The 26,982-nt window shown below is 42.0% G+C and overlaps 1 protein-coding gene across 1 annotated transcript; it reads left to right on the forward strand.

Moving 5' to 3' along the window:
• The first annotated feature begins 3,001 nt into the window (after positions 1–3,001).
• Positions 3,002–26,462, forward strand: ntaq1 (N-terminal glutamine amidase 1). The gene is made up of 6 exons (XM_028817222.2): positions 3,002–3,218; positions 8,120–8,219; positions 12,637–12,687; positions 15,834–15,979; positions 18,532–18,656; positions 25,957–26,462. The coding sequence occupies exons 1-6, from the start codon at positions 3,106–3,108 to the stop codon at positions 26,058–26,060; spliced, it is 639 nt and encodes a 212-aa protein (XP_028673055.1). The 5' UTR covers positions 3,002–3,105; the 3' UTR covers positions 26,061–26,462.
• Positions 26,463–26,982: the final 520 nt, after the last annotated feature.

Here is a 26,982-nt window from a genome sequence, read left to right on the forward strand (position 1 = left end):
GAGTAGTCCCCTCAAGTGTCAGCCCTACACTACCCCGAGAGGCTCTCCTCCTAAATGCATACCTCTTTCCTTCAACACCCCAGCTCCTTCATGATCCTGCCTTTCCTTTTGTTTCTTTTCTGTCCATTTTAGCCACCATCTTTTCTCATTTCTTTTCTTCTTTCTCTGTTCTGTCCCCCTGTCTTGTCCTGTGGTGGCTTCTCTCATCTTCCCTTGCCTGACTGGTGCATCTCTGAGGTGTGAATGAGGTATCTGACTGGCGCTGATCGCACCTACACATGCAGAAGTGAGCCAGGCACCCCAACCAACCCTGGAGTGAAGCCTGCTTACACACACCTGTGCCCGAGTTCAAGTCTGCATGTTCTTGAGTGCGATTATTTATTCAAAAGCTGCATAACACCACGGACCACTTATCACAATTACATGAAATAATGCAATCAACCAAAATATAACTTGTTTACCTACCTGCATGTGGTAATAAGTGAACCACTACACACTTAGCCAACATTTTTTTCTATGCATTTAATAATTGAAAAGCCGAGTCACTTTCATTGTCACGTCACATCACTTAATCACGAATGTACAAATAAGTGAAAAACTTGTGTATAAGGCCCACAGTAGTAGGTCAATATTGACACAGTAGAGTATACGCTGTCACAGACAGCCAGGGGCCCTGCCCAGCCGGGACACCAGCAGGATGTAAGGACTGGGTGAAAGAGTGTGTTCAGGGCTTTATCTCTCCCGGGACGCTAGAAGGCAGCCCCCTGAGGTTGCTGGGGCACCAGCAGAGCACACTGGGAGTTGGAGTTCACTGCGGCCCTGTTGGGTGCCGTCAGAGGGAGCTACAGAGCCCTTATTATGTTGGGCTTCCACCACACCTGAGACTACTTCTGGAACATGCTAATGGACCACCTGCACTGCTCCCTGGTGTTGCTTAAAAAGAGTCAGATGCCACTACTCTGGGAGCCAAAGTAGGGAGGGAGAGTAGGAGGAGGAGGAGAAGAAGGAGAAGAAGAAGACGAAGAAGAAGAAGAAAGAGAGAGAGAGAGAGGGAGGGGGACAAAGAGACGATTGTGTTTATTTGTGGTTTATTGTACTGTGCTCTGCGGTGGGCTGGCGCCCTGCCCAGGGTTTGTTTCCTGCCTTGCGCCCTGTGTTGGCTGGGATTTGCTCCAGCAGACCCCCGTGACCCTGTAGTTAGGATATAGCGGGTTGGATAATGAATGGATGGATGTACTCTGCTGCTTGTGGGAAACGGTTGTTGGGAAACCTTTCCCACTAAAGAAACGTATGTTGTGCTTGGAACTTGTGTCTGCTGCCTGTCTGTGTCGGGTTTGGGCAGCTGGTGTAAACCTGCAAACCACAGTTCTGTTTTGAATATGGGAAAAAAAGTAGAAGAAGAAGCAAAACACGGAATAAAATTACTTGCATAAAAGTAAAATTATAAATCTAATAGAAAAAAAACTAATTAACTAACCAAATTAATGTATTAGCATTACATCCTGTGGAAAGAAAAATTTAACATGAAAAATAATAGTAATAAAAATGGACAGATAACAGCTATGTAGATTAAACTTTTACAAAACTGTTAGTAGCATTGCAAGCTTTGATCACATTTAACCACTTTAATTAATTAAATTAATTGCTTTCATTTTAAAAAGAGTTGTTTCTTCTTCTTCTTCTTTCGGCTGCTCCTGTTAGCGGTTGCCACAGCGGATCATCTTCTTCCATATCTTTCTGTCCTCGTCATCTTGCTCTGTTACACCCGTCACCTTCATGTCTTCTCTCACCACATCCATAAACCTTCTCTTAGGCCTTCCTCCTTTTCTCTTGCCTGGCAGCTCCATCTTTAACATCTTTCTCCCAATATACCCAGCATCTCTCCTCTGCACATGTCCAAACCAACGCAATCTCGCCTCTCTGACTTTGTCTCCTAACCGTCCAACCTGAGCTGACCTCTAATGCCCTCATTTCTAATCCTGTCCATCCTCGTCACACCCAATACAAATCTTAGCATCTTTAACTCTGCCACCTTCAGCTCTGTACTTCATAAGATTTCTTAAAATTGACTTAAAAACAACTTGCATGATAAGTCAATAAATCTTACAATAATGACAACAAAGATTTGATATAAAACCTTTTTACTTGCTTAGATTTCATTTTTTTGCAGTGACAAGATTAAAATAATGCAATATGTATAGGTAGAGAATAAATAAGTACATCCAATAGTTATAAGGTTTTGCAGAAAAAGCAGATTCAGGCTGTAGAATTTAAATTGTTCAAGAGTCGTGTTTGAGGTGCTCCGAACTGTCCTGACTGCAGCTGGATATTCCACACACTTTTTTTTTTCAATATTTACAGTTTACACAACAATCAGACAAAGAAAGTTTTATTTTCCAATACAAGTACACGCATTGCTTATATTCAAACGCAAGTAAACACATTGCTCATTAATAATTATTAACAACAAATATTATATAATCATGCAGTGGGTTGGCACCCTGCCCAGGATTGTTTCCTGCCTTGTGCCCTGTGTTGGCTTTGATTGGCTCCAGCAGACCCCCGTGACCCTGTGTTCGGATTCAGCTGGTTGGAAAATGGATGGATGGATGGATGGATGGATTATATAATCAGAAAGCATTGAGTGTATGGGTTCGTGTTAAAATTAGTCAGCTGTATATGAAGAAGGCAGGCATATCCATTATTTACAAGAGTTACACATTTAAATAACATGTGCAATTGCATCCTGAAAGCCACAAACGAAGGGAGCGTTAAAAATATTGAAAAAATGTTTCCCAGAAATAAGAACTGATTATGTTTTCCCCCCTCTTTTCTCTTTGCTAATATGTTTACAGGTAAATCTGTGAATCTGTACATTATTTTAAACACGACCAATTGTACATATTAATCCAAAATGTAGCAGAATATTTCTCAAACTGTTAAGCCAATTTTTTTCTTTACATTTGTTTCTCCACCGGAACGAAAACAAATGTAACACAACGAGTCCTTCTCTTTTAAAGTTCCGGCGGGATATTTGTGTCTGGTCAATACCGTGGGGTCTTTACGGTTCAGATCGTTTATTTAGAAATGTGCCCCTGACGGATAATGTCTGATTCGGCGTCTCATACCAATGAAGAGAACGCAATGAATAACGACCTCACTTCATATCAGGGTATCGTGCCGAATAAAAAGGACTGCATCTATACGAGCTGCTACTGGTAAGATCTACGCTCTGGCATTTTGAAAATCAGAGAGTGAGAAGTGCAAAATAGTAATAGTTAAAATGAGATTAAGAAAGTGAAACAGATGAAGGTGGCTTCCCTGTTGATATTCTGGACCGAGAATGAATAATGAATTTTCTTTGTTTTTGTGATGATCTGACTAGTGGCTCAGTGATTAGCACTTAAAAATGCACAGCTCCTGAGTTCTGGATCCGATTGCCAAGCCAAGGTCTCCATCTGCGCGATATTTTCATATTTTCATGATTTATGTGTTTTTTATATTGTGAACTTCGGTTTGTGTTTCACATTCCCAAAATTAAGAAAGAGAGAGTGTGTGTGTTTGTTTGTTGATATCGTATTATACAGGGTGGCCCACGAAAAAGTAGCCCGCCTCCAATCGATCCCGTGACGTTGCAAAGAGTGTACATGAATATGCTGAAATGGGCACAGAGATGTATTCACGCACAAGAGATCACTTTCCGCATGTTCTGTAAATGTGAATACCAAATTTGATATTTTTTCTCTTCACCAGGTAATGCAGTCGTTTAGGTGGAGGCAGGCCACTTTTTCGTGGGCCACCCTGGTATCAGTATTCCGATGAGACACGCAACTGAGAATTTCACCATACAGTGTACGCTTGATAATAAACCTGCACTTGATAACTACTGTAGCACCGTCCGAGTACGGATCTGTGCGTGTGTGTCTAAATTTAGAAAACCGAAAAGCCATAAACGGTTTCCACAAATCGTGTTTCTGAAGTGATTAGCAAGTATACAGTGCACTGTCACTCGCAGCCTAACTATAGACATTTTGCTATATAAGTATTAAGCTATATAAATTATATATGTTTGTGTGTGTATATATACAGGTGCTGGTCATAAAATTAGAATATCATGACAAAGTTGATTTATTTCAGTAATTCCATTCAAAAAGTGAAACTTGTATATTAGATTCATTCATTACACACAGACTGATGTATTTCAAATGTTTATTTCTCTTAATTTTGATGATTATAACTGACAACTAATGAAAGTCCCAAATTCAGTATCTCGGAAAATTAGAATATTGTGAAAAGGTTCAATATTGAAGACACCTGGTGCCACACTCTAATCAGCTAATTAACTCAAAAGCCTTTAAATGGTCTCTCAGTCTAGTTCTGTAGGCTACACAATCATGGGGAAGTCTGCTGACTTGACAGTTGTCCAAAAGACGACCATTGACACCTTGCACAAGGAGGGTAAGACACAAAAGGTCATTGTTAAAGAGGCTGGCTGTTCACAGAGCTCTGTGTCCAAGCACATTAATAGAGAGGCGAAGGGAAGGACAAGATGTGGTAGAAAAAAGTGTACAAGCAATAGGGATAACCGCACCGTGGAGAGGATTGTGAAACAAAACCCATTCGAAAATGTGGGGGAGATTCACAAAGAGTGGACTGCAGCTGGAGTCAGTGCTTCAAGAACCACCACGCACAGACGTATGCAAGACATGGGTTTCAGCTGTCGCATTCCTTGTGTCAAGCCACTCTTGAACAAGAGACAGCGTCAGAAGCGTCTCGCCTGGGCTAAAGACAAAAAGAACTGGACTGCTGCTTTCTGATGAAAGTAAATTTTGCATTTCCTTTGGAAATCAAGGTCCCAGAGTCTGGAGGAAGAGAGGAGAGGCACAGAATCCACGTTGCGTGAGGTCCAGTGTAAAGTTTCCACAGTCAGTGATGGTTTGGGGTGCCATGTCATCTGCTGGTGTTGGTCCATTGTGTTTTCTCAGGTCCAAGGTCAACGCAGTCGTCTACCAGGAAGTTTTAGAGCACTTCATGCTTCCTGCTGCTGACGAACTTTATGGAGATGCAGATTTCATTTTCCAACAGGACCTGGCACCTGCACACAGTGCCAAAGCTACCAGTACCTGGTTTAAGGACCATGGTATCCCTGTTCTTGATTGGCCAGCAAACTCGCCTGACCTTAACCCCATAGAAAATTTATGGGGTATTGTGAAGAGGAAGATGCAATACGCCAGACCCAACAATTCAGAAGAGCTGAAGGCCACTATCAGAGCAACATGGGCTCTCCTAACACCTGAGCAGTGCCACAGACTGATCGACTCCATGCCACGCCGCATTGCTGCAGTAATCCAGGCCAAAGGAGCCCCAACTAAATATTGAGTGCTGTACATGCTTATATTTTTCATGTTCATACCTTTCAGTTGGCCAACATTTCTACAAATCCTTTTTTTGCATTGGTCTTAATTGATATTCAAATTTTCCGAGATACTGAATTTGGGACTTTCATTAGTTGTCAGTTATAATCATCAACATTAAAAGAAATAAACATCTGAAATACATCAGTCTGTGTGTAATGAATGAATCTAATATACAAGTTTCACTTTTTGAATGGAATTACTGAAATAAATCAACTTTGTCATGATATTCTAATTTTATGATCAGCACCTGTGTGTATATATATATATATATATATATATATATATATATATATATAATATATCATCGTGGAGTCAATGGAAGTTCTGATCACTGGGGGTCTTGAGAAACTAAGCAAGGTGTCTGAGTGTCTGGGCTTAAAACCAGGATCCAGGCCTTTAATGACCTCTTGGGCACTGCCATCAGCTGAGAGTGTGGATTGTGTCAAGAGGTTTACTTACCTTGGCTGTGACATTCATGTCTCTGGTGACTCTTCCTATGAAGTCAGTAGACGGATCGGGAGAGCATGGGGGTTCACGAGGTCGTTGGAAAGGGGTGTGTGGCGCTCCCGATATCTCTGCAAAAGGACAAAGTCTTTAGAGTCCTGGTGCTTCCTATATTGCTATATGCTTGCGAGACATGGACGCTTTCCAGTGACCTGAGACGAAGACTGGACTCCTTTGATACTGTATCTCTTCGGAGAATCCTTGGGTACCGCTGGTTTGACTTTGTGTTGAATGAGTGGTTGCTCATGGAGTCCTGAATGATGCACATTACCTGTATTGTGAGGGAGCGTCACTCCAAGCATTGTGGTGCGATTTCCCCGAGGGTGATCTGGCTCGCAGGATCCTCATTGTTGAGGACCCGAGTGGCTGGACCAGGCCAAGGGGATGCCCACGTAACACCTGGCTGCGGCAAATAGAGGGTCATTTCCAGAGGGTGGGACTGTGTGTCTGCTTGGGGCTTGCCAACTGGGTTCCAGAACCGTTTTTTCGTGGGTTGGGTGCGGCAGTGAGCTGTACCAGTGCATGCTGCCCCAATCTGACCTGACCATTATAGTTATCCCTCCAGGACTGACTGATCTAAATCTAGATCTAGATTTATAAAAGCAGTTAATTGCTCCTGCACCTCACTGCTGCGGAGAAAAGTATAAATAGGCTATGAAATAACTTGCCTTCCTCCTCATTTTAAATGTCAATTGGACATTCTTCTCATTTGATAGATAGATAGATAGATCTTTATTGTCATTGTCACTTTTACAAAGGAACAACGAAATAGAAGGTGCAATCGACTCAGTGTGAGGAATAAGAGTTAAAAAGACAAAAAGACAAGAAGAGAGAAAATAATAACAAACCGAATAGTAATAAATATACAAATTGCACTTGTTGACTTAAGGTCTATATTGCACCTTGGTAGAATAATATGGAGCAGTTTTATTCTGAGTTCAGGGCCATGATTGCTTTCGGATAAAAGCTGTTTTTAAGGCGGTTTGTCCTAGTTTTCATAGCTCTGTATCTCTTGCCCGATGGCAAAAGCTGGAAGAGGCAATGACCGGGATGTGATGAATCCTGTGAAATGTCAATTGCTTTTTTGCGGCATCGGGACGTGTAGATTTGTTCCAGAGTGGGGAAGGTACAACCAATTGTTCTCTCTGCTGTCCTGACGACCCTGTGGAGCGCTTTCTTTTCTGAGGAAGTGCAGCTGCCGTAGCACACACACAGTCCATACGTGAGCACACTCTCGATGGAACAGTGATAAAAAGCAAGGAGCAGATTTTTTGGGAGATGGTTCTTTCTGAGAATTCTCAGAAAATACAGTCTCTGCTGCGCCTTCTTTAGCAGCTCCTTGGTGTTGGCGCTCCAGGTCAGGTCATCCTCCAGCTCCATGCCCAGAACCCTGAACACCCGGACCCTCTCCACACGGGTCCCGCCAATGATGAGTGGCTGGATGTCAGTTTTGTTTTTTCTAAAGTCAATAACAAGCTCCTTTGTTTTTTTTGGTGTGTTGGAGCAGGTTATTGACTGTGCACCACTCTGACAGTCGCTCCACCTCGTCCCTGTATGCTAGCTCACCCTCCTTGCCCGAGATGAGTCCGACCACCGTCGTGTCATCCGCGAACTTTATAATCTTGTTGCTATGGTGAGTGGGGACACAGTCATATGTGTAGAGGGTGTAGAGGAGCGGGCTGAGCACACAACCCTGCGGCGTCCCGGTGTTGAGGCTGAGAGCAGTAGATGTGTGGAGACCCAGCCTGACCCTCTGGGAGTGACCAGACAGGAAGTCCAGTATCCAACTGCAGGTGAGTGATGGAAGTCCCAGATCTGCCAGTTTGGACACCAGTCGTTGTGGGAGGATGGTGTTAAATGCCGAGCTGAAGTCTACAAAGAGCAGTCTGGCGTAACTCCCCTGCTGCTCCAGGTGGGTCAGAGCAGCATGAAGGGCTGTGGCCACAGCATCCTCCGTGGATCTCTTTGCTTTGTAAGCAAATTGAAATGGGTCCAGGTCTGCTGGCAGGCAGGCGATGATATGACTCTGCACCAGTTTCTCAAAGCACTTCATGATGACAGATGTGAGTGCCACTGGGCGGAAATCATTCAGACTGTTCGTGTTGGTTTGCTTTGAGATCATTCCAAACATCACTGTACAAAATGACAGTTTCAACTTCTGGGTGTATGATGTAACACAAATCTTCTTTCTCTTTCAGTGAGGAAAACATTTGGAAGCTTTGCAGGCATATAGCTCTACAGAAACCATGCCCGATCGAAGAAGTGTACGTCATTTTTATTTCAAATGAGAGCAGGATGGTAAGATTCAGATGCCGATACTCACTTGATACCTGGGATGTGAAGACCAGAGGTGGACTTGGACATTGGGGATGTTTCATTATGCCTGTGTTGGCTGCAGTGTTTCAAAATTCGGAGTTCAGATTTTAACCTGGAGACAGATTATAGAGCTGGCACATTCTCCTTGTGTCCCTATAAGTTTATATAATATTGTATGGTAGTGGTCTTTGAGGGGCTGCCGTTCCATCTGGGGAATGTTCTTGCTTTGCTCCCGATGTTGAGGATAGGTGAGAGCGCCTCAAAAAGGTAAAACTGGATTAAGTAATTCAGTTCAGTAATTAGGTAGCTAATAGACATCTCTGTCTAAATATAAACTAAAAATTTAGAAATACCCATGTTCATTTTAGCCTGTTAAATTTACTTTATGCTGTGTATTGCTGAGGGTGCTATAGTTTTTAGTGCTGCTGCCTTGCAGATCCAACATCCTAAGTCTGAATGCCAAGTCCAGTTGTTGTCCATAGGGAGGCTTCATTTTCTCCCTGTGTCAGCTCAATGCTTCTTCTTAATACCACTAGTCAACAAGCATTTTGCTACTGGGATTCTTTCACCTTTACTTTAACAAATTTCACTTGCTGACTCCAAATCTGTAAACCGTTTTCGTCCAGCACGTCCCGTTTTTTAGTTATGATGTTCCAAGTCTTGGACAACTGGGGTGACTGGACAGTAAAGGCGGATAACCATTTTGAAAATTGCCAGTAATTATACTGGGGATGCCACACGCTACTAACAGCTGTGAGTTGTTTACCTTGTCATTATTAATTTTATTTAAAAATTATTAATTTTTAATTAGCGGAAAAAATATTTGTTACTGATTACCAAGTCTTATATGACTCTTAAGCATAATGACACAACTCAGACATGGCGCTGCAGTAGGTAGTATTTTACTGTTTCCTTAACATAGGAATTAACATAGGAAATTTCAGGACATTTTGTTCATTAGATTCACAATTACTTTGAAAATCTTGTGGACAGAAACGTCGATGTCTTTCAGCATTTAAGAAATACAGCAAGTTTGGTCTCGAGAAAAGTGAAGCCAAAACTAAGGAAGGTGTTTTTGTTGGTCCTGAAATCCGTGAACTGATGCTTGACGAGGAGTTCAAAAGGGAACTGAAGCCCACTGAATCGGCACCCTCATTCGTGCAGGTTGTCCGGAATTTTCTTGGCAGTCACAGAGCACGGAATTATGCTGAGCTTGTGGAGAACATGCTGGTATCGTCTTCTGGTTTGTTTCAAAACAATTTTGGTGGGACATAGTTCAAACTCCAGTTATTGTCTTGATATATTGATATTCAAAAGTGTCAAAATGTCAGTGATGTGTATCTCAAAAACCTGACGTGCTCGCTTAATTCTGATTTCTCATATGAAATCAGTGTAAAAAAACTTAATAAAAAGCTGGTCGGAAGTTCCCAGTAGAAAAAAAATATATTTTTTTGTAGACCAGTGTATTCTGACTATCCAGAGATGGGCAGGTTAGTTTGAGTGGTATCCATATTGTGGTCAGTATTATTATTAGCATTGGCAACCATCTGTTTTAGTCACATTATTGCAGACTAAAAAACCCAGCTAAGATTCTCACCACCTTTGACGGTGATTTATTTATTTTTTTTCAGTGGGGCTTCCAGGAACACACCCAGCCTTGGCCTGACTCACACACACACTTCCTCATAGAGACAAAAGGCAACCGGTAATATAACAGAAATTGAAGACTGTATTAAACAATTAAAAAACTAATATAACTATACAAACTATAATGATCCCACCCCAGTTCCCTTCCGGCGATACACAATAAACACAAATTCAATAATAAATAATCAATAACAAACACCACACATGTTGAAATCCATGAAAAATGGCAACTGATGTAATGAAATAGCGGAAGTAGATAGTCCAGAGATCAGCTTGCTGTGTGTGAATGTAAAGGTCAGTCCTACCAGTATTTCCTGATGATGGCGCGTGATGGGATCAGGAGCGCTTCTTTCTTGAAGGTCGACAGCCAATCCTAATACAGTCCTCATGCAGCAGGAAGACACCAGACAGTCCATACACCGAACAGGAGACGATCTAGGACTAAAACAAGAATCCACTGGCATTGAACGGGAAGGCAAACAGACAGGTAACTCTGACACGAAACAACAAGAACTCTGTATAACTGGCCTCCTTTTAAATCATGCACCGGACTCCTTGTCCCCAGCAGCCCCTGCACCCTCAGCAGACGACCAATCGGAGCCATTGCAGGGACTGCTGGGAGTTGAAGTTTTCTGTCCCCAGTAGCTCTGCTACAACATCATGTACAGTTTCTCCCCAGAAAAGTTGTTTGTGTTGTAATAGGGAGTTACAAGCATAGTGAAAGGGACCATTACTGTAATGTAAGAAGGGGCAAGAGATAGGTTATAAATATTCAATAAGTGCATTATCAAACTGAATTACTAAAATCAAAAAATAGAAATATTTGAAACTAATAGAAAACCAACCATTTAATAGGAGGTGCACAACACTGCTATAAAACATAAGTACGTGTGTCGTAACACAACTATGAAATGTAAAAATGTGTGTCAATCGGTAGGGCAAATCTGTTATAAGAAAACATATCAATACATGTACTAACCATTTTATATAATGAATCAATATATTTAAAAAAGAGAAACATATACATAGTACAGTTAAATAACAACCCACATAATAAGTGTTTGAAAGAATATATTAAGCAGAATATAAATAAATACAGCAAATCATTTTAAGAAAGGGTAGTTAACCAATTCTTCATTGTCATGTGTACAAGTACCATGTACAATGAAATGCTTGCTTGCATGTGCCCCCGCAGACAGTGAACATAGACCAAAAAACACACAATAAATAAATGAATATAAATAAGTAAATAAATAAAACCAGAATCCTAGGAATAAATAGAGACAGTGGCAGAAGCATATGTGCAGGTAGCAGTGGAGGTGACACAAGGTTACCGATTGTCATGAGTCTGACTGCAGTTGGGTAGAAACTGTTCCTGAACCTGGAGGTGTGTGTCCAAATGGACTTTAGTCACTTCCCAGATGGGACAGTGCAGGGTGGTTGGGGTCCCGCCTGAGCCAGCGTGTAGTGTGGATGTCATGGATCGCAGGGAGCTGTGTGCCCGTGATCTGCTGTGCTGTGTTCACCATAGTCCTGAACTGAGCAGTTGCTGGACCAGGATGTGATGCATCCTGTCAGGATGGATTCCACAGTACACCTGTAGAATCTGCACAGGGTTGTGGGGGACATCTGTGCCTTACTCCGTCTCCTAAGGAAGTAGAGGCATTGTTGGGCTTTCTTGACTACTGCCGCAGTGTGACTTGCCCATTTAAGGTCATCCGTGAGGGTGACTCCGAGGAACCTAAAGCTGGTGATCTGCTCCACAGCCTCCCCTCCGATGTAGATGGGGCTGTGTTCTGTTGCCTGTTTGAAGAAATCCACAATCATCTCCTTAGTTTTGCTAACGTTGAGGGTGAGGTTGTTGTCCTTACACCATTCTGCCAGGAGTCTGACCTCCTCACTGTAGGCTGTCTCATCGTCCTCACTGATCAGACCTATTACAGTGGTATCGTCCGCAAACTTGAGGATGGTGTTAGAGCTGTACTTAGCTATGCAGTCATGTGTGTAGAGCGAGTAAAGCAGGGGACTCAGCACACTGCCCTGTGGGGTGACAGTATTGATGGTGATGATGGAGGAGGTTTTTCCACCAATATGCACTTGCTGAGGTCTGCTGGTGAGGAAGTCCAGTACCCAGTTGCACAGTGAAGAGCTAAGCCCCAGATCCAGGAGTTTAGCGATGAGCTGGGATGGAATGATGGTGTTAAATGCAGCAGCCTGGCATAACAGTTCTTGTTCTCCAAATGAGAACGGGTAGTGTGAAGTGTTATGGACATGGTATCCTCAGTGGACGTGTTGCAATGTTAGGCAAACTGGAGGGGGTCCAGACTGTCAGGGATGATGTCCTTGATGTGTTCTAGCAGCAGCCTCTCATGGCTATGGGAGTAAGTGCTACTGGGCGGTAATCAAAGATATAGAAAACATTACAAACAAATACATCCGTTGCTTATGAGCACAAAATGATGGCCCTTTACTGACCTGTCTTGATGTAGCTTTAACACCTAGGCAGCCGGTTCCCAGCTATAATCTGCAGGGTTCAGCCATGTCAGCAGCAGAGCAGGTTATCCACCTGAAGCTAAGCACGTTTGGGCCCGGCCAGTACTTGGATGGCAGACACACTGCTACTGGAAGGTCTGGTCTTTTATGAAAGATTTCTTTTCTTACATTTCCTATTTTTATTAAGTCATAGTTAAAGTTCTGAAACATGCAGCACATGACTTCATGTTTCTCATTTCACTTTTATTGATTTATATAGATACCATTATGGAAACAAAAGTCGAGCCGAGGAGGTAATCCAGTTATTTGGGTAAGTATTGCTGAAAATATTTTTTCCTTCCTCCTTACGTCAGACTTGTCTGGTCCCATTTTGCAGTGGCAATTAGATAGATAGATAGATACTTTATTAATCCCAAGTGGAAATTCACAAGGCGGCACGGTGGCGCAGTGGGTAGCACTGCTGCCTCGCAGTTGGGAGATCTGGGGACCTGGGTTCGCTTCCCGGGTCCTCCTTGCGTGGAGTTTGCATGTTCTCCCCGTGTCTGCGTGGGTTTCCTCCCACAGTCCAAAGACATGCAGGTTAGGTGGATTGGCGATTCTAAATTGTGTGCTTGGTGTGTGGGTGTGTTTGTGTGTGTCCTGCGGTGGGTTGGCACCCTGCCTTGTGCCCTGTGTTGGCTGGGATTGGCTCCAGCATACCCCCGTGACCCTGTGTTTGGATTCGGCGGGTTGGAAAATGGATGGATGGAAATTCACAATTAACATACAAATGCACAGTTACTGCTGATATCCACAGTTTCACCGTTAAAAACTGTACAGTATTACACAGGTTTAGTCAAGTGTGTATAAAAAACATGACATCCACTTAGATTTCTGGCGTAGTTAATGTCTGAGGGAACTTGGCCCATTCTACTCAGGCTTACAGTGTCTATAAAAAGTGGACGTTTATGTATTTTATTGTTATACAACATTGCATCACAGTAGGCTTAATTTGGCTTTTGTGACACTGGTCAACAAAAAAAGACACTTTAACTCTTTGAGGGCTGAATATTTTTTCCAGTTTTCTGAAAAGCACACACAGCAATGGTTTCACGCATAAATCAGCATAAAACATCTTTTTCTGCATGCCGTGGCTGCTGTTGGCGCCTGTCCGGTGTCTCTGGCAGAAGCGGCTGTGCGGGGGCAGCTCAGTGACCAGCAGGAATACGCACAGCAGTAGCAGTGTGATGCAATCTGGTTTGTACCTCTTGATATCGTACAGAGATGGTCCTCCCCGGTGAACGTTGGTGTAGGTACATTAGCTATATGGGCATGTTCAGCACCACGATCAGCTTATGCTGGTTCTTCACTTTCGTTTGTGATCTCCAGATCACTTACATCAAAATCCGAAAACTCTTGAGTCCGACTCGGCGATATAATACGTAAAACGTCATCCACAGAGTGTTTTGTTTTTGGTATTTCACCAGATGTTGATACCATTTGAGGGGTTGTTTGCTCTTCACTACTCATGCATGCGCAGGAAATCTCAGCCAAATTAAGTTTACAGCTGATTACTGTCCTCTACCCCTGAATTTTGACAAAAGTCGACATCTGCCCTGAAAGAATTAATATCAGACTGAAAACAGGCCTCTGCAAAGTGGCATACTAGTTGAGGCTTTGGACTTCAAACCCTGAGGCTGAGGGTTGAGATCCTGCTACTGACCATGTGTGACCCTGACCAAGTCGTTTCACCAGCCTGTGCTTCATTTGGAATGACACAAAAAAAAAGAAACCAAGCCGTTTGTGCCTCAAATTTGATTAAGGTGTCAGCCAAACAACTATAAAACACAAAATATTTGATCACATTAGTATTCAAAATTTGAAGTCAGCATTTAGTAGATACACCTTTGGAAACCATGACAGCCCTGAGTCTGTGTGCACAGGTCTGCTTTGCTAATCTGCACACTGCCATTTTTCACATTCTTCTTTGTAAAACTGTTCACGTTCTGTCATGCTGGAAGGAGATCATGAGTGAAGAGTCTGTTTTTCAATTCCACACCACAAACTGTCTGTTGGATTGAGATCAGGACTCTGACTAAGCCACTCTAGAACATTAACATTGTTGTTTTGAAGCCATTCCTAAAACACAAAATAATTATCACATAAATATTCCATCCAGGGGCGGCACGGTGGCGCAGTGGTAGCGCTGCTGCCTCGCAGTTAGGAGACCCAGGTTCGCTTCCCGGGTCCTCCCTGCGTGGAGTTTGCATGTTCTCCCCGTGTCTGCATGGGTTTCCTCCCACAGTCCAAAGACATGCAGGTGGATTGGCGATTCTAAATTGTCCCTAGGGTGTGTTTGTGTGTGTCCTGCGGTGGGTTGGCACCCTGCCCGGGATTGGTTCCTGCCTTGTGCCCTGTGTTGGCTGGGATTGGCTCCAGCAGACCCCTGTGACCCTGTGTTCGGATTCAGCATCCATTTTCCAACCCGCTGAATCACGGGGGTCTGCTGGAGCCAATCCCAGTCAACACAGGGCACAAGGCAGGAACCTGGGGCAGAGTGGTGGCTGTGAGGTTAAGGATCTGTGCTGATATCCAGAAGGTTGCCAGTTTGAATCCCCGTCACTGCCAAAAGAGATCCTACTCTGCTGGGCCCTTGAGACAAGACCCTTAACCTGTAATGGCTCCAGGGGCGCTGTACAATGGCTGACCCTGCGTTCTGACCCCAAGGGGTATGCGAAAACTAACAAATTCCTAATACAAGAAATTGTATAAGGCAAAATAAAGAACATAAAAACCAGTCCCCACCGCATGGCACACACACACATACATCCACACACACACTAGGGACAATTTAGGATTGCCAGTGCACCTAACCTGCATGTCTTTGGACTGTGGGAGGAAATCGGAGCCCACACAGACACGGGGAGAACATGCAAACTGGGAAAAGGACCTGGGAAGTGAACCTGGGTCTCCTTACTGTGAGGCAGCAGCGCTACCACTGCGCCACTGTGCCACCCCACATAAATATTCATCCCCCTAAATCTTCACTGGTGCAGCCGACTAGTTTTAGACATCCCCCATTTAGATGGAGATCATCTGTGTAGGATTTGAATTGATTGTACTGTAGTGTGATTGTCCCAACTTGTGTAATTATTTTGTGTTTTATGTTTGTAATTCTGCGGCGGGCTGGCGCCCTAACCGGAGTTTGTTTCCTGCCTTGTGCCCTGTGTTGGCTGGGATTGGCTCCAGCAGACCCCTGTGACCCTGTACTTGGAATATAGTGGGTTGGATAATGGATGGATGGATGAATGTTTGTAATTAATTAGATAGCTTCACTGAGATCTATTTGCACTTTGACATTAAAATATTTTCAGTTGATAAGCACTGTGATTCAATGTTGAATAATAATAAAATGTGAAACGCTCCAAGGGGGCGAGTATTTTATAATAGACACTATACTTTTTTTTTTCTTTTCAGGATTATCATGTTATTTTACTTCACACTTCCCATTCTGGTTGTCATATATATGACTTAGACACTATTCTGCCATTTCCCTGCTCCTTGAAGTGCTACGTTGATGAAGCATTTAGATCTGATGATTTGATCAACCTAACATTTAAAAGGCAAGTTGACATTTTACTGTATTTACTAATCACCTGCCATTTATTAAAGCCAAATCCATCTCTCCATTTTCTAACCTATTTATTCAGTTCACAGGAAACATTCAAGTTGTAGATACGCACACAAGAGTGATACCAAAAGGAATGAGCATATCCATTTCTAGATTAATATAAAAAAACAGAAAGACATCATTTACTATACGTCAGTCAAATCTACTTACCTTTGTTTTATACTTTACAAAAACCCCAATTTAATTTTTGTCACCATTCTAGAATTTTGAAAATCTCATTGTAGTAGACCTCGACTCCAGCAGGTATCCCTCAGTTTTCACTCTGTGCCCTGCTGGGGTCTCTCTGATCGTCATGGAGCAGCAGTTCTTTTTATTTAAGGCCTCATCTGGAGTTCTGTGTTCAGTTTTGGTCTCCATATTACAAAAAGAGACATAGCAGCACTAGAGGAAGTCCAGAGAAGAGCGACCTGGCTGATCAGAGGACTAAGAGGTTTGAGCTATGAGGAGAGATTGAAGGAGCTGAACCTTTTCAGTTTAAGCAGAGATCAAAAGGGCACATACTGTAATTGAAGGATTTAGTAAAAAGGATCACAGCTGTTACTTTAAAATAAATTCAACAAGGACACGGGAGTACAGTTGGAAATTTGTTAAGGGTAAAATTCGCACAAACATTATAAAGTTTTTCTTCACACCAAAATCTACTGACACATGGAATAAATTACCAAGTAGTGTGTTGGGGAGCAGGACTTTAGGGACCATTTGATGCTATTTTAAATGAATTAGGGTGATAGGATTGGCACACATCATTGGACTGAATGGTCTGTTCTCATCAAATTATTCTAATGTTCTAATTAAACATATTAGGTTTATTTGTTGAATAGGAAGTGCTGCTGTCTCTTGGTAACACCATGCAAAGTACAAAAAATTCTGCAGTAATATTAGAGAGTCATTTATTGCTGCATGTTAGTCTTGGAAAGGTTATAAGAACATTTCCATATTTTCTCTCTATTAAAGTTTTCCGTTGTGTCTGCATTATTCAGCCTTGACCACTCCCCTCCACACTGCTCGCCCAATCATTACTCCTACTGCGCACATCCTCTCTTCATCCCACCCTTTGACACTCTCAATGCTGCCTACTCGGTCTTCAACGTAGTTGGTTATAATGGCAAGGCAGAAAAACAAATTATCTATTCAAGAACTTTGAATTTTAGATTACGAGTGGCAAGAGCTGTTAAAGAATGTTGAAAAAAAAGAAAATGAACAAAAAAGAGCTGCATATAATAAAAATCAAGAGCAAAGAGAATCATCCAATAGACAAAGAGAAAAGTATCCTGAACTATATGCAAACAAAAAAAGCAACATTTAGAGAATGTAAGTTAGAGGATAAAGTAATTCGTAATATTGTTTTTGAGAAGGTGTTAATGTAATTACATTTTTTATTACATTTTACTTTTTACTACATTTTATTATACACCAGTAACGGCGCACTGCACAATAACGTGCAGTGAATACACTTGACTTGACCATTCCTAGTTTCTTTCTCTGTACGTTTAGCACTCGTTGGCTCAGAGGTTGATGCGCTTGCTGCTTCCTGAGCAGCTCTTCTTGTCTCCACCTTAGCAGCCCGCTTCTTCTTTTCTTCCGTTGGTATCTTTTCGTGTTAATTAAAACTGATTAAGTCGGTGTTTGTGTTGCAATTACTTAGTACGTTTTCCTATACGCATGCGCCACACAGCCGCTCTACTGCCGAGAGTTGATTCTACAATAAAATAAAATAAAAATAAAAAGAGGAATAACCTTGGAGGCCAATCATCGCCCCTAAAGTGGATAGTAGACGTCACATAGTATATGTGTACCACATTTCAGGTCGATAGTTCAAACGGTTTGCGAACTACAGGTGATTTAAAATCCTGGACAGACAAACGAACAGCCACGGTAGCGTATTATATAAGAAGATTGGTATTTAAAATAGACAGTTGTAGTGAAATACTCAACTAACTGATTTTCTATCAAAATCAATAATAACTAAGGACCAAACTGTCTTCCTCCTACACCCCGCATACTCTTCTATATACCGTCTCTTTAAATACAATCGCTTTCTCTAATGGAGGGGCACCCCAACACCCTTCAAGCGGCTGAGCCGTGGGCATCCAGCGCCTGCCCCCAGGGGCTGGTGAGTGAAGTCCCCAAGTATTTTTAAAAATGTTAATTTCTAACTCAAAATCAGTGTCTTATCTATGGAGTAAAGAATGGTGGACACCAACTCCTTTAGTCAGTTTCAGCTTATTTCATGAAGAATTGAAATTCTTTTTTAATTAGTGGAAGAGTAACAATACAATGGGCCACATTTGTCCAACTATCAAACATGTTAAATCAAAGTGACGGTTTTGCCATGCTGGCAGTATCAGTTCTGGACAGGGTGCCAGTCTATCGTAAGACACATTCACACATGTACTTGTAATAAGGTGGCACTTTATACAATCAGTTGCTACTGTTAGCCTTTTCTCTGTGTTTTAACTATTTTATTTTATTTTTTTTCCCCAGGAAACTCCGAGTTATACCAGCAGACACATTCTTGAAGACCTTTGCTTCTGATCGCTCCCACATGAAGGATCCCACAGGAGAATGGCGCATGCCACCACCCCCATATCCCTGTATTGAGACCACAGGTGAATCATTGCTGTCTTAGACCTAACAGTGGAGCGTCCTCAATTCCTGCATGTACATTTCTCTATTCATTTCTTATCAGTCACCTTGGGTCAGGTACAGTGGGTACGGAAAGTATTCAGACCCTCTTCAATTTTTCACTCTTTGTCATATTGCAACCATTTGCTAAAATCATTTAAATTAATTTTTCCCTCATTAATGTACACACAGCACCCCATATTGACAGACAAAAAAAAGAATTTTTGAAATTGTTGCAGATTTATTAAAAAAGAAAAACTGAAATATCACATGGTCCTAAGTATTCAGACCTTTTGCTCAGTATTTAGTAGAAGCACCCTTTTGAGCTAATAGAGCCATGAGTCTTCTTGGGAAAGATGCAACAAGTTTTTCACACCTGGATTTGGGGATCCTCTGCCATTCCTCCTTGCAGATCCTCTCCAGTTCTGTCAGGTTGGATGGTAAACGTTGGTGGACAGCCATTTTTAGGTCTCTCCAGAGATGCTCAATTGGGTTTAAGTCAGGGCTCTGGCTGGGCCATTCAAGAACAGTCACAGAGTTGTTGTGAAGCCACTCCTTCGTTATTTTAGCTGTGTGCTTAGGGTCATTGTCTTGTTGGAAGGTAAACCTTCGGCCCAGTCTGAGGTCCTTAGCACTCTGGAGAAGGTTTTTGTCCAGGATATCCCTGTACTTGGCCGCATTCATCTTTCCCTCGATTGCAACCAGTCGTCCTGTCCCTGCAGCTGAAAAACACCCCCACAGCATGATGCTGCCACCGCCATGCTTCACTGTGGGGACTGTATTGGACAAGTGATGAGCAGTGCCTGCTTGTCCCCACACATACCGCTTAGAATTAAGGCCAAAAAGTTCTATCTTGGTCTCATCAGACCAGAGAATCTTATTTCTCACCATCTCAGAGTCCTTCAGGTGTCTTTTAGCAAACTCCATGCGGGCTGTCATGTGTCTTGCACTGAGGAGAGGCTTCCAACAGGCCACTCTGCCATAAAGCCCTGACTGGTGGAGGGCTGCAGTGATGGTTGACTTTCTACAACTTTATCCCATCTCCTGACTGCATCTCTGGAGCTCAGCCAAAGTGATCTTTGGGTTCTTCTTTACCTCTCTCACCAAAGCTCTTCTACACCTGGTAGCTCAGCTTGGCTGGACGGCCAGCTCTAGGAAGGGTTCTGGTCGTCCCAAACGTCTTCCATTTAAGGATTATGGATGCCACTGTGCTCTTGGGAACCTTAAGTGCAGCAGAAATTTTTTTGTAACCTTGGCCAGATCTGTGCCTTGCCACAATTCTGTCTCTGAGCTCTTCAGGCAGTTCCTTTGACCTCATGATTCTCATTTGCTCTGACATGCATTGTGAGCTGTAAGGTCTTATATAGACAGGTGTGTGGCTTTCCTAATCAAGTCCAATCAGTATAATCAAACACAGCTGGACTCAAATGAAGGTGATCTCAAGGATGATCAGAAGAAATGGAAAGTTAAATATATGAGTGTCACAGCAAAGGGTCTGAATACTTAGGACCATGTGATATTTCAGTTTTTCTTTTTTAATAAATCTGCAACAATTTCAAAAATTCTTATTTTTGTCTGTCAATATGGGGTGCTGTGTGTACATTAATGAGGAAAAAAATTAATTTAAATGATTTTAGCAAATGGCTGCAATATAACAAAGAGTGAAAAATTGAAGAGGGTCTGAATACTTTCCGTACCCACTGTAGCTAAGAAGTGCATGCCAACATTTTCAATAACTACAATATTTCATTTCTGTACAAGTCTCTTCTTCGGTGATCACTGAGCTGAGATTAAGAATAGCAGTCAGGAACCTTTTTTTTTTTTTCTCAATCCTCCACAAGAAGTAGTTTAATTTGAACGATAATCTAATATGTAATAAAATGGTGAGGTCTAAGCATGTGTGTATGTACGGTTTCCTCGAGCAATCAGTTTGGCTTTGGTGACATGATCGAAAGAGGAAGTGCTACTGTGACACACAAGGAGGAGTAAAGGCGATGGTGGCACACTGAGTGTCCCCTTCAAAGACAGGAATTATAAAAGCAGACAGGAGGCGAGAGCCGACTTAATGGATACGTACTCGGCCGAAAGAGGTCCAGGCACAAGAGGATACAGAGGACAGGTGCTCAAATTACACATAGGGCAAGAGGTATCAAATACTTTTCTATTTACTCTATTACCTGTCTTTGACAGGTGGCATAGGTAATGATTAACACTAGAATTACCAGAGCCTACGAAAAAACTCGTAAATCCGTCCCACCTTAAATCGCGTCTTAAATCCGTTTGCACCTCTCCGCCAGAGTCCTTTGTCATCTAAATGTGCTGATAAACAAAAACTAGCAGCCAGCTATTCCATCCCCCCACCGACTTAGAACGAACTTCTTCTAGCTCATGCCTTGCCTTGATTTGATTATCTGGGATTGAAGAAATAATATAGCGTTATTTGGAATACATGTATTTCATGTGTGTTCCGTTTCTATAGTAGTCTGTGCAAAGACATTTTTAAAACAGAAACGTTTTTCATATTCTAATAGTAAATGACAAAATGTAGGCATAAACTATATAACGTATGAAGCCTAAAGTCCATATATCAAAGAAACACTTTCACAAAAGGTACAAATAAGAGAACACGTGCGCTTTTATTCAAAAATATAACTGCACAAAAAAAAAAAAGCCGCGTTAGCATGCCACATGGGGTTGTATGGATTGATTCTGAATGCGACTGCGAGAATGAAAAGTGAATTAAAAAAAAAAAAAAAAGCTAACCTTTACCAGTATCATAAGTTACACCGGCTGTTACAGACTGAAATCAAATTTATGTTGTTGTTCTAAAATTGTAAGAATAAGAGCAGTTCACTTCTCGAAGTGGAGTCGTGCGGGATCGAACTCGCCACCCTCTGATTCCCAGTCAGGAGCTGATACCATTACGCCACCGCGGCGGTTGTAGTAAGAGTGTCAATGTGGCATGCTAACGCAGCTTTTTTTTTTTTGTGCAGTTATATTTTTGAATAACAGCGCACGTGTTCTCTTATTTGTACCTTTTGTGAAAGTGTTTCTTTGATATATGGACTTCAGGCTTCATACGTTATATAGTTTATGCCTACATTTTGTCATTTACTATTAGAATATGAAAAACGTTTCTGTTTTAAAAATGTGTTTGCACAGACTACTATAGAAACGGAACACACATGAAATGCGTGTATTCCAAATAACGCTATATTATTTCCACTCTAAAACTCCACTTCAATCCCAGATAATCAAATCAAGGCAAGGCATGAGCTAGGAGAAGTTCGTTCTAAGTCGGTGGGGGGATGGAATAGCTGGCTGCTAGTAGCTTGTGTTTATCAGCATATTTAGATGACAAAGGACTCTAGCGGAGAGGTGCAAACGGATTTAAGGTGGGACGGATTTACGAGTTTTTTCGTAGGCTCTGGTAATTCTAGTGTTAAATAATGAACATTGCAATAGTAATTAAAAATCTGAAGAGAGTATCGTTTTAACTAGATGCCACTGGGGTGCCTGTGATCATCGCAGTAGCACTGAAGGCAAGGCAAGAACTAAATGTGCTGGACGCTGATCCTTTGTAGGGCTTAGTGACACAGTCAAGCAGAAAAGAGTGTGCTGTGTGCAATCTAACAAGAGAATGTTATAAATAAGGTGTCAGTTCAGTTTCAAACCAGCGAAGTGCTACTGATATTCTGAAACAGTGTGATCTGCTAGCACAGCATGCTGCAGATCTTTGGGGCTCACTTCGTATATATGTAGTTTGATACACAGCACATTTTGGACTAAACATTTTTATATAACACAAGAAAATGATAAATGTCTCTGGTCAGTTTCACGAAGGTTTATATATGGGTTTAGGATTTAATAACAAATGCTCGCCAGTGAAATGCCCAGTTTTGCATAAAAAACAATGACAATTAAAACACATTTTAACACATTTCATTTTATAAGTGGCTATATAACATATTTAGTTACTACTTTTTGTGAGTAATAAGTAATGTAACTAAGTCACTTTTATAAGTAACTAGCCGTCCCCTCAGTTACACCCACGTAATAGTAAAACAGGGCAGCGAGGAGGGCCCTGCCCAGCTTCCCACTCCCCTCGGCCCACAGCCTCTGTCTCGGATTAGAGCGAATATATCGCTCCTGCAAGTGAACTATGATTCTTAGCGTGATAAGAGAAGTCGCAAAATCAACTGGAATGTTCAAGCAAATTATAGAAAAAAACCCGATCTAAATCCATTATGTAGTTCTGTCGTTCACCAGCTAAGCGGAGGTAAGATACACCCACGAGGCTGGAGTGTGAGTGAGGATGGTCCCGCCCCCATCGTGTCTCTCAGATTCGCGCAAATAAATTCGTACCTCAAGCGAACTATGATACTTAGCATGATGAGAGAAGTCAAAAAATCAACCTGAATGTTTAACCAAATTATAATAGTTCTCTCATGAAAGGCTGACAGCCATTGGATTTTATATATACTAGGGGGCAAAGATTCGCTTTGCTTGCCCACCCCTTGCATGTCACGCTGCGCGTCGATCATTTAAAAGCCTGTACAGCAGCTGTCCTTTTGTCCTTGTCTCCCGGGACGTTAAAGTGTCTATAAGAAATTGTTTAAGTATGGCGTGACGTGCAAGTAGTCTCGTGGGACTTCAAAGTGTGTCTCCGAGATGATAATGTCTCGACTCAAGATTTTTTAATATAATTATATATATATATATATATATATATATATATTGTGGTAGATAGCCCGGACACAGACAGACGGACATTGTGTTTGCACCCAACACGTTTATTTACAATTATAATTCAAAGCACAAACCCAGTGCCGCAGCACGAATCACCCCAACAGTCCAGGCCAACACCACAGCCTGCCTTTCCTTTCTTCAGGCCGCCTCTTTCCTCTCCCAGACCTCGTCCTCTTCCACCCGACTCCAGCCCTGAAGGAAGGGAGGTGGCCCCTTTTATTATCCCCTGGATGTGCTCTGACAATCTTCCACTGACACGCCCCAGTGTGGGGGAAGAGCCGGCTGTATCCCTGGAAGCACTCCGGGTGTCCCTGCTCCTCTTCCCCCATAGCACTTCCTGGTGGGTGGAAGTGCTGAGGTCCAGGGCTCTCCAGGCATTGGGGCGCCCCCTGGCGGTGACCACGGGCCCCTACAGGGTTGGGCTTCACAGCCCTGTACCCGGGGTCCCCAACACAACCAGGGCGGACACCCCCTCGTGGTCTGGAGGAGGCGTAAGCCCTACTCCGGTCCTCTTGGGTGTCTCGGCTGGGTACCACCCCCAGCCGTGTGCCACAATATACATAAATATATATATATATATATATACATACAGTCATATGAAAAAGTTTGGGAACCCCCCTTAATTATTTGGATTTTTGTTTATCATTGGCTGAGCTTTCAAAGTAGCAACTTCCTTTTAGTATCTGACATGCCTTATGGACACAGTAGTATTTCAGCAGTGACATTAAGTTTATTGGATTAACAGAAAATATGCAATATGCATCATAACAAAATTTGACAGGTACATAAATGTGGACCCCAACAGAGATATGACATCAATACTTAGCTGAGCCTCCTTTTGCCTCTAGACGCTGTCCTCCTATAGCCGTTGATGAGTGTCTGGATTCTGGATGGAGGTATTGTTGACCATTCGTCATACAAAATCTCTCCAGTTCAGTTCAATTTGATGGACAGCCTGCTTCAAATCATCCCATAGACTTTCGATGATATTCAAGTCAGGGGACTGTGACGGCCATTCCAGAACATTGTACTTCTCCCTCTGCATGAATGCCTTTGTAGATTTCGAACTGTGTTTTGGGTCATTGTCTTGTTGGAATATCCAACCCCTGTGTAACTTCAACTTTGTGACTGATGCTTGAACATTACCCTAAAGAATTTGTTGATATTGGGTTGAATTCATCCGACCCTCGACTTTAACAAGGGCCCCAGTCCCTGAACTAGCCACACAGCATGATGGAACCTCCACCAAATTTGACAGTAGGTAGCAGGTGTTTTTCTTGGAATGCGGTGTTCTGCCATGCAAAGCGCTTTTTTATGACCAAATAACTCAATTTTTGTCTCATCAGTCCAAAGCATTTTGTTCCAAAATGAATCTGGCTTGTCTAAATGAGCATTGACATACAACAAGCGACTCTGTTTGTGGCGTGAGTGCAGAAAGGGCTTCTTTCTCATCACCCTGCCATACAGATGTTCTTTGTTAAAATTGCACTGAATTGTTGAACGATGTACAGATACACCATCTGCAGCCAGATGTTCTTGCAAGTCTTTGGAGGTGATCTGTGGGTTGTCTGTAACCATTCCCACAATCCTGCTCATATGCCGCTCCTGTATGTTTCTTGGCCTGCCAGACCTGCTGGGTTTAACAGCAACTGTGCCTGTGGCCTTCCATTTCCTGATTCCATTCCTTACAGTTGAAACTGACAGTTTAAACCTCTGAGATGGCTTTTTGTAGCCTTCCCCTACACCATGAGACTGAACAATCTTTGTTTTCAGATCTTTGGAGAGTTGCTTTGAGGATCCCATGCTGTCACTCTTCAGAGGAAAGTCAAAGGGAAAGAAGCACAACTTGCGATTGACCACCTTAAATACCTTTATATCTCATGATTGGACACACCTGTCTATGAAGTTCAAGGCGTAATGAGCTCATCCAACCAATTTGGTGTTACAAGTAATCAGCATTGAGCAGTGACAGGCATTCAAATCAGCAAAATTACAAGGGGACCCACATTTGTGCACAGCCAGTTTTTCACATTTGGTTTAATTTCATACAACTAAATACTGCTTCACTAAAAATCTTTGTTCGGAAAACACCCCAGTAATAAGATGTTTCTAGGAAATGAAAGACATACCGCTGTTATCTTTCTTGTTGGAAGGAGAGGAAATTATTATGCAGGCTGAGAGGGGTTCCCAAACTTTTTCACATGACTGTATAGAGACAGAGATGTTCCCCAACCCTGCTGGCAAGGTATTTGTTTTTTTAATAAAGCTTCATGCAGCCTCACAATTGCAAGGCCTGAGGATTATTTAAGTCTGTATGTGTCCCCTCTTCTTTTCTCCCAAATTTGTGTATGCTAGTTTACATGGGGACCTTAAAATGGCTCTCTATGAATGGATGAACACACCTTGGTGTCCCATGCAAGGTAACTTTCTGCATTGTACCCAGTGCTGCCATAACAGATAAAAGCTTCCCATACTCTTGTAACAGAATGTGAATGGATGGATACATTGTAAATATTTTCTTTCCTTGCTTCACAGAATGCAAGATGAACCTGGATGACTTCATTAGCATGGATGCCAACATTGGATGGGGAGTTGTATACACTTTAACAGACTTCACCCAACAGTTCAGTGAAAAATAAATCTGCACATCTTAAGTGATCAGAGGCAGTCTAATTCCAAGCATGAAAGTTTTCAAAATGCCATTGCACAATACTAAAGATGGCTGGGACTCCGATTTCATAAAAATATACTGTATGCTGTCAATTAATGTATGGTGCTGTTAATTCAATCTTACTGGGCCTGAACATTTTTTTTTTTTTTGAATTGCAAAGATGATCAAAGTTCATGATATTCTTGGATAGCAGCATCTCAACTTGTATATACCACAAGACTTATTTTAAGTATAAAAATAAAAAATTCAGATATAAAGTTAAAAATTCTACTCATTTTGTCATCACCAAAGCAAAGTCCAGCTTGGGCGACCCCCTCATTCTCTGCTCCTTTCAACACAAAATGTCTACATTTAGAAAAGATTTAAAAATAAAAAAACAACAATGAAGTCTGAATTAACAGAGGTTGCCCCAATTTGGGGTGTTCGTAACACGTAATAATTAATGAGGTAGAAGTACATGATAAAAAAAACAGAACAATATTTGAAATATTAAAATGTTTGCCTCGGTTTTAATGTTTTAAGTCTAAATACTCTTGCTTGGAACTGAAATTTGTAATTGTAACCTTCTGGGAGTGGTAATTAGAGAGCTAGATATGATTTACCTCCAGTAACAAATCAAATTTCAAAAAAATATTCATGATCAGCAACCTTGAAATAACATAAAATGGCACGCTACATGCCTGTATTACTGACTCACATTTTTGAAAAGGATTAACTATGACCACTCGCAATTCCCTGGGGTTGGTTGATGTGAAATGCACAACTTCAAATCCTTCAGAACACCTAATTATCTGCTACTATGCAAGAATCACAAAGTGCTTGCTATCTGTTAATGTTTTGTATTCCTTTTGTTTTGCAGAGCATTTGACTCTAAGGTATTTTCTGTCTTT

Source organism: Erpetoichthys calabaricus, chromosome 13, assembly GCF_900747795.2.
Source record: "Erpetoichthys calabaricus chromosome 13, fErpCal1.3, whole genome shotgun sequence".
NCBI lineage: Eukaryota > Metazoa > Chordata > Cladistia > Polypteriformes > Polypteridae > Erpetoichthys > Erpetoichthys calabaricus.

Coding starts and splice junctions, on each gene's coding strand:
- ntaq1 (XM_028817222.2), top strand. CDS start 3,106: ATGTCTGATTCGGCGTCTCATACCAATGAAGAGAACGCAATGAATAAC. Junction 12,688..15,833: donor GAGGTAATCCAGTTATTTGG/GTAAGTATTGCT, acceptor TTTTCTTTTCAG/GATTATCATGTTATTTTACT. Junction 18,657..25,956: donor TCCCTGTATTGAGACCACAG/GTGAATCATTGC, acceptor CTTGCTTCACAG/AATGCAAGATGAACCTGGAT.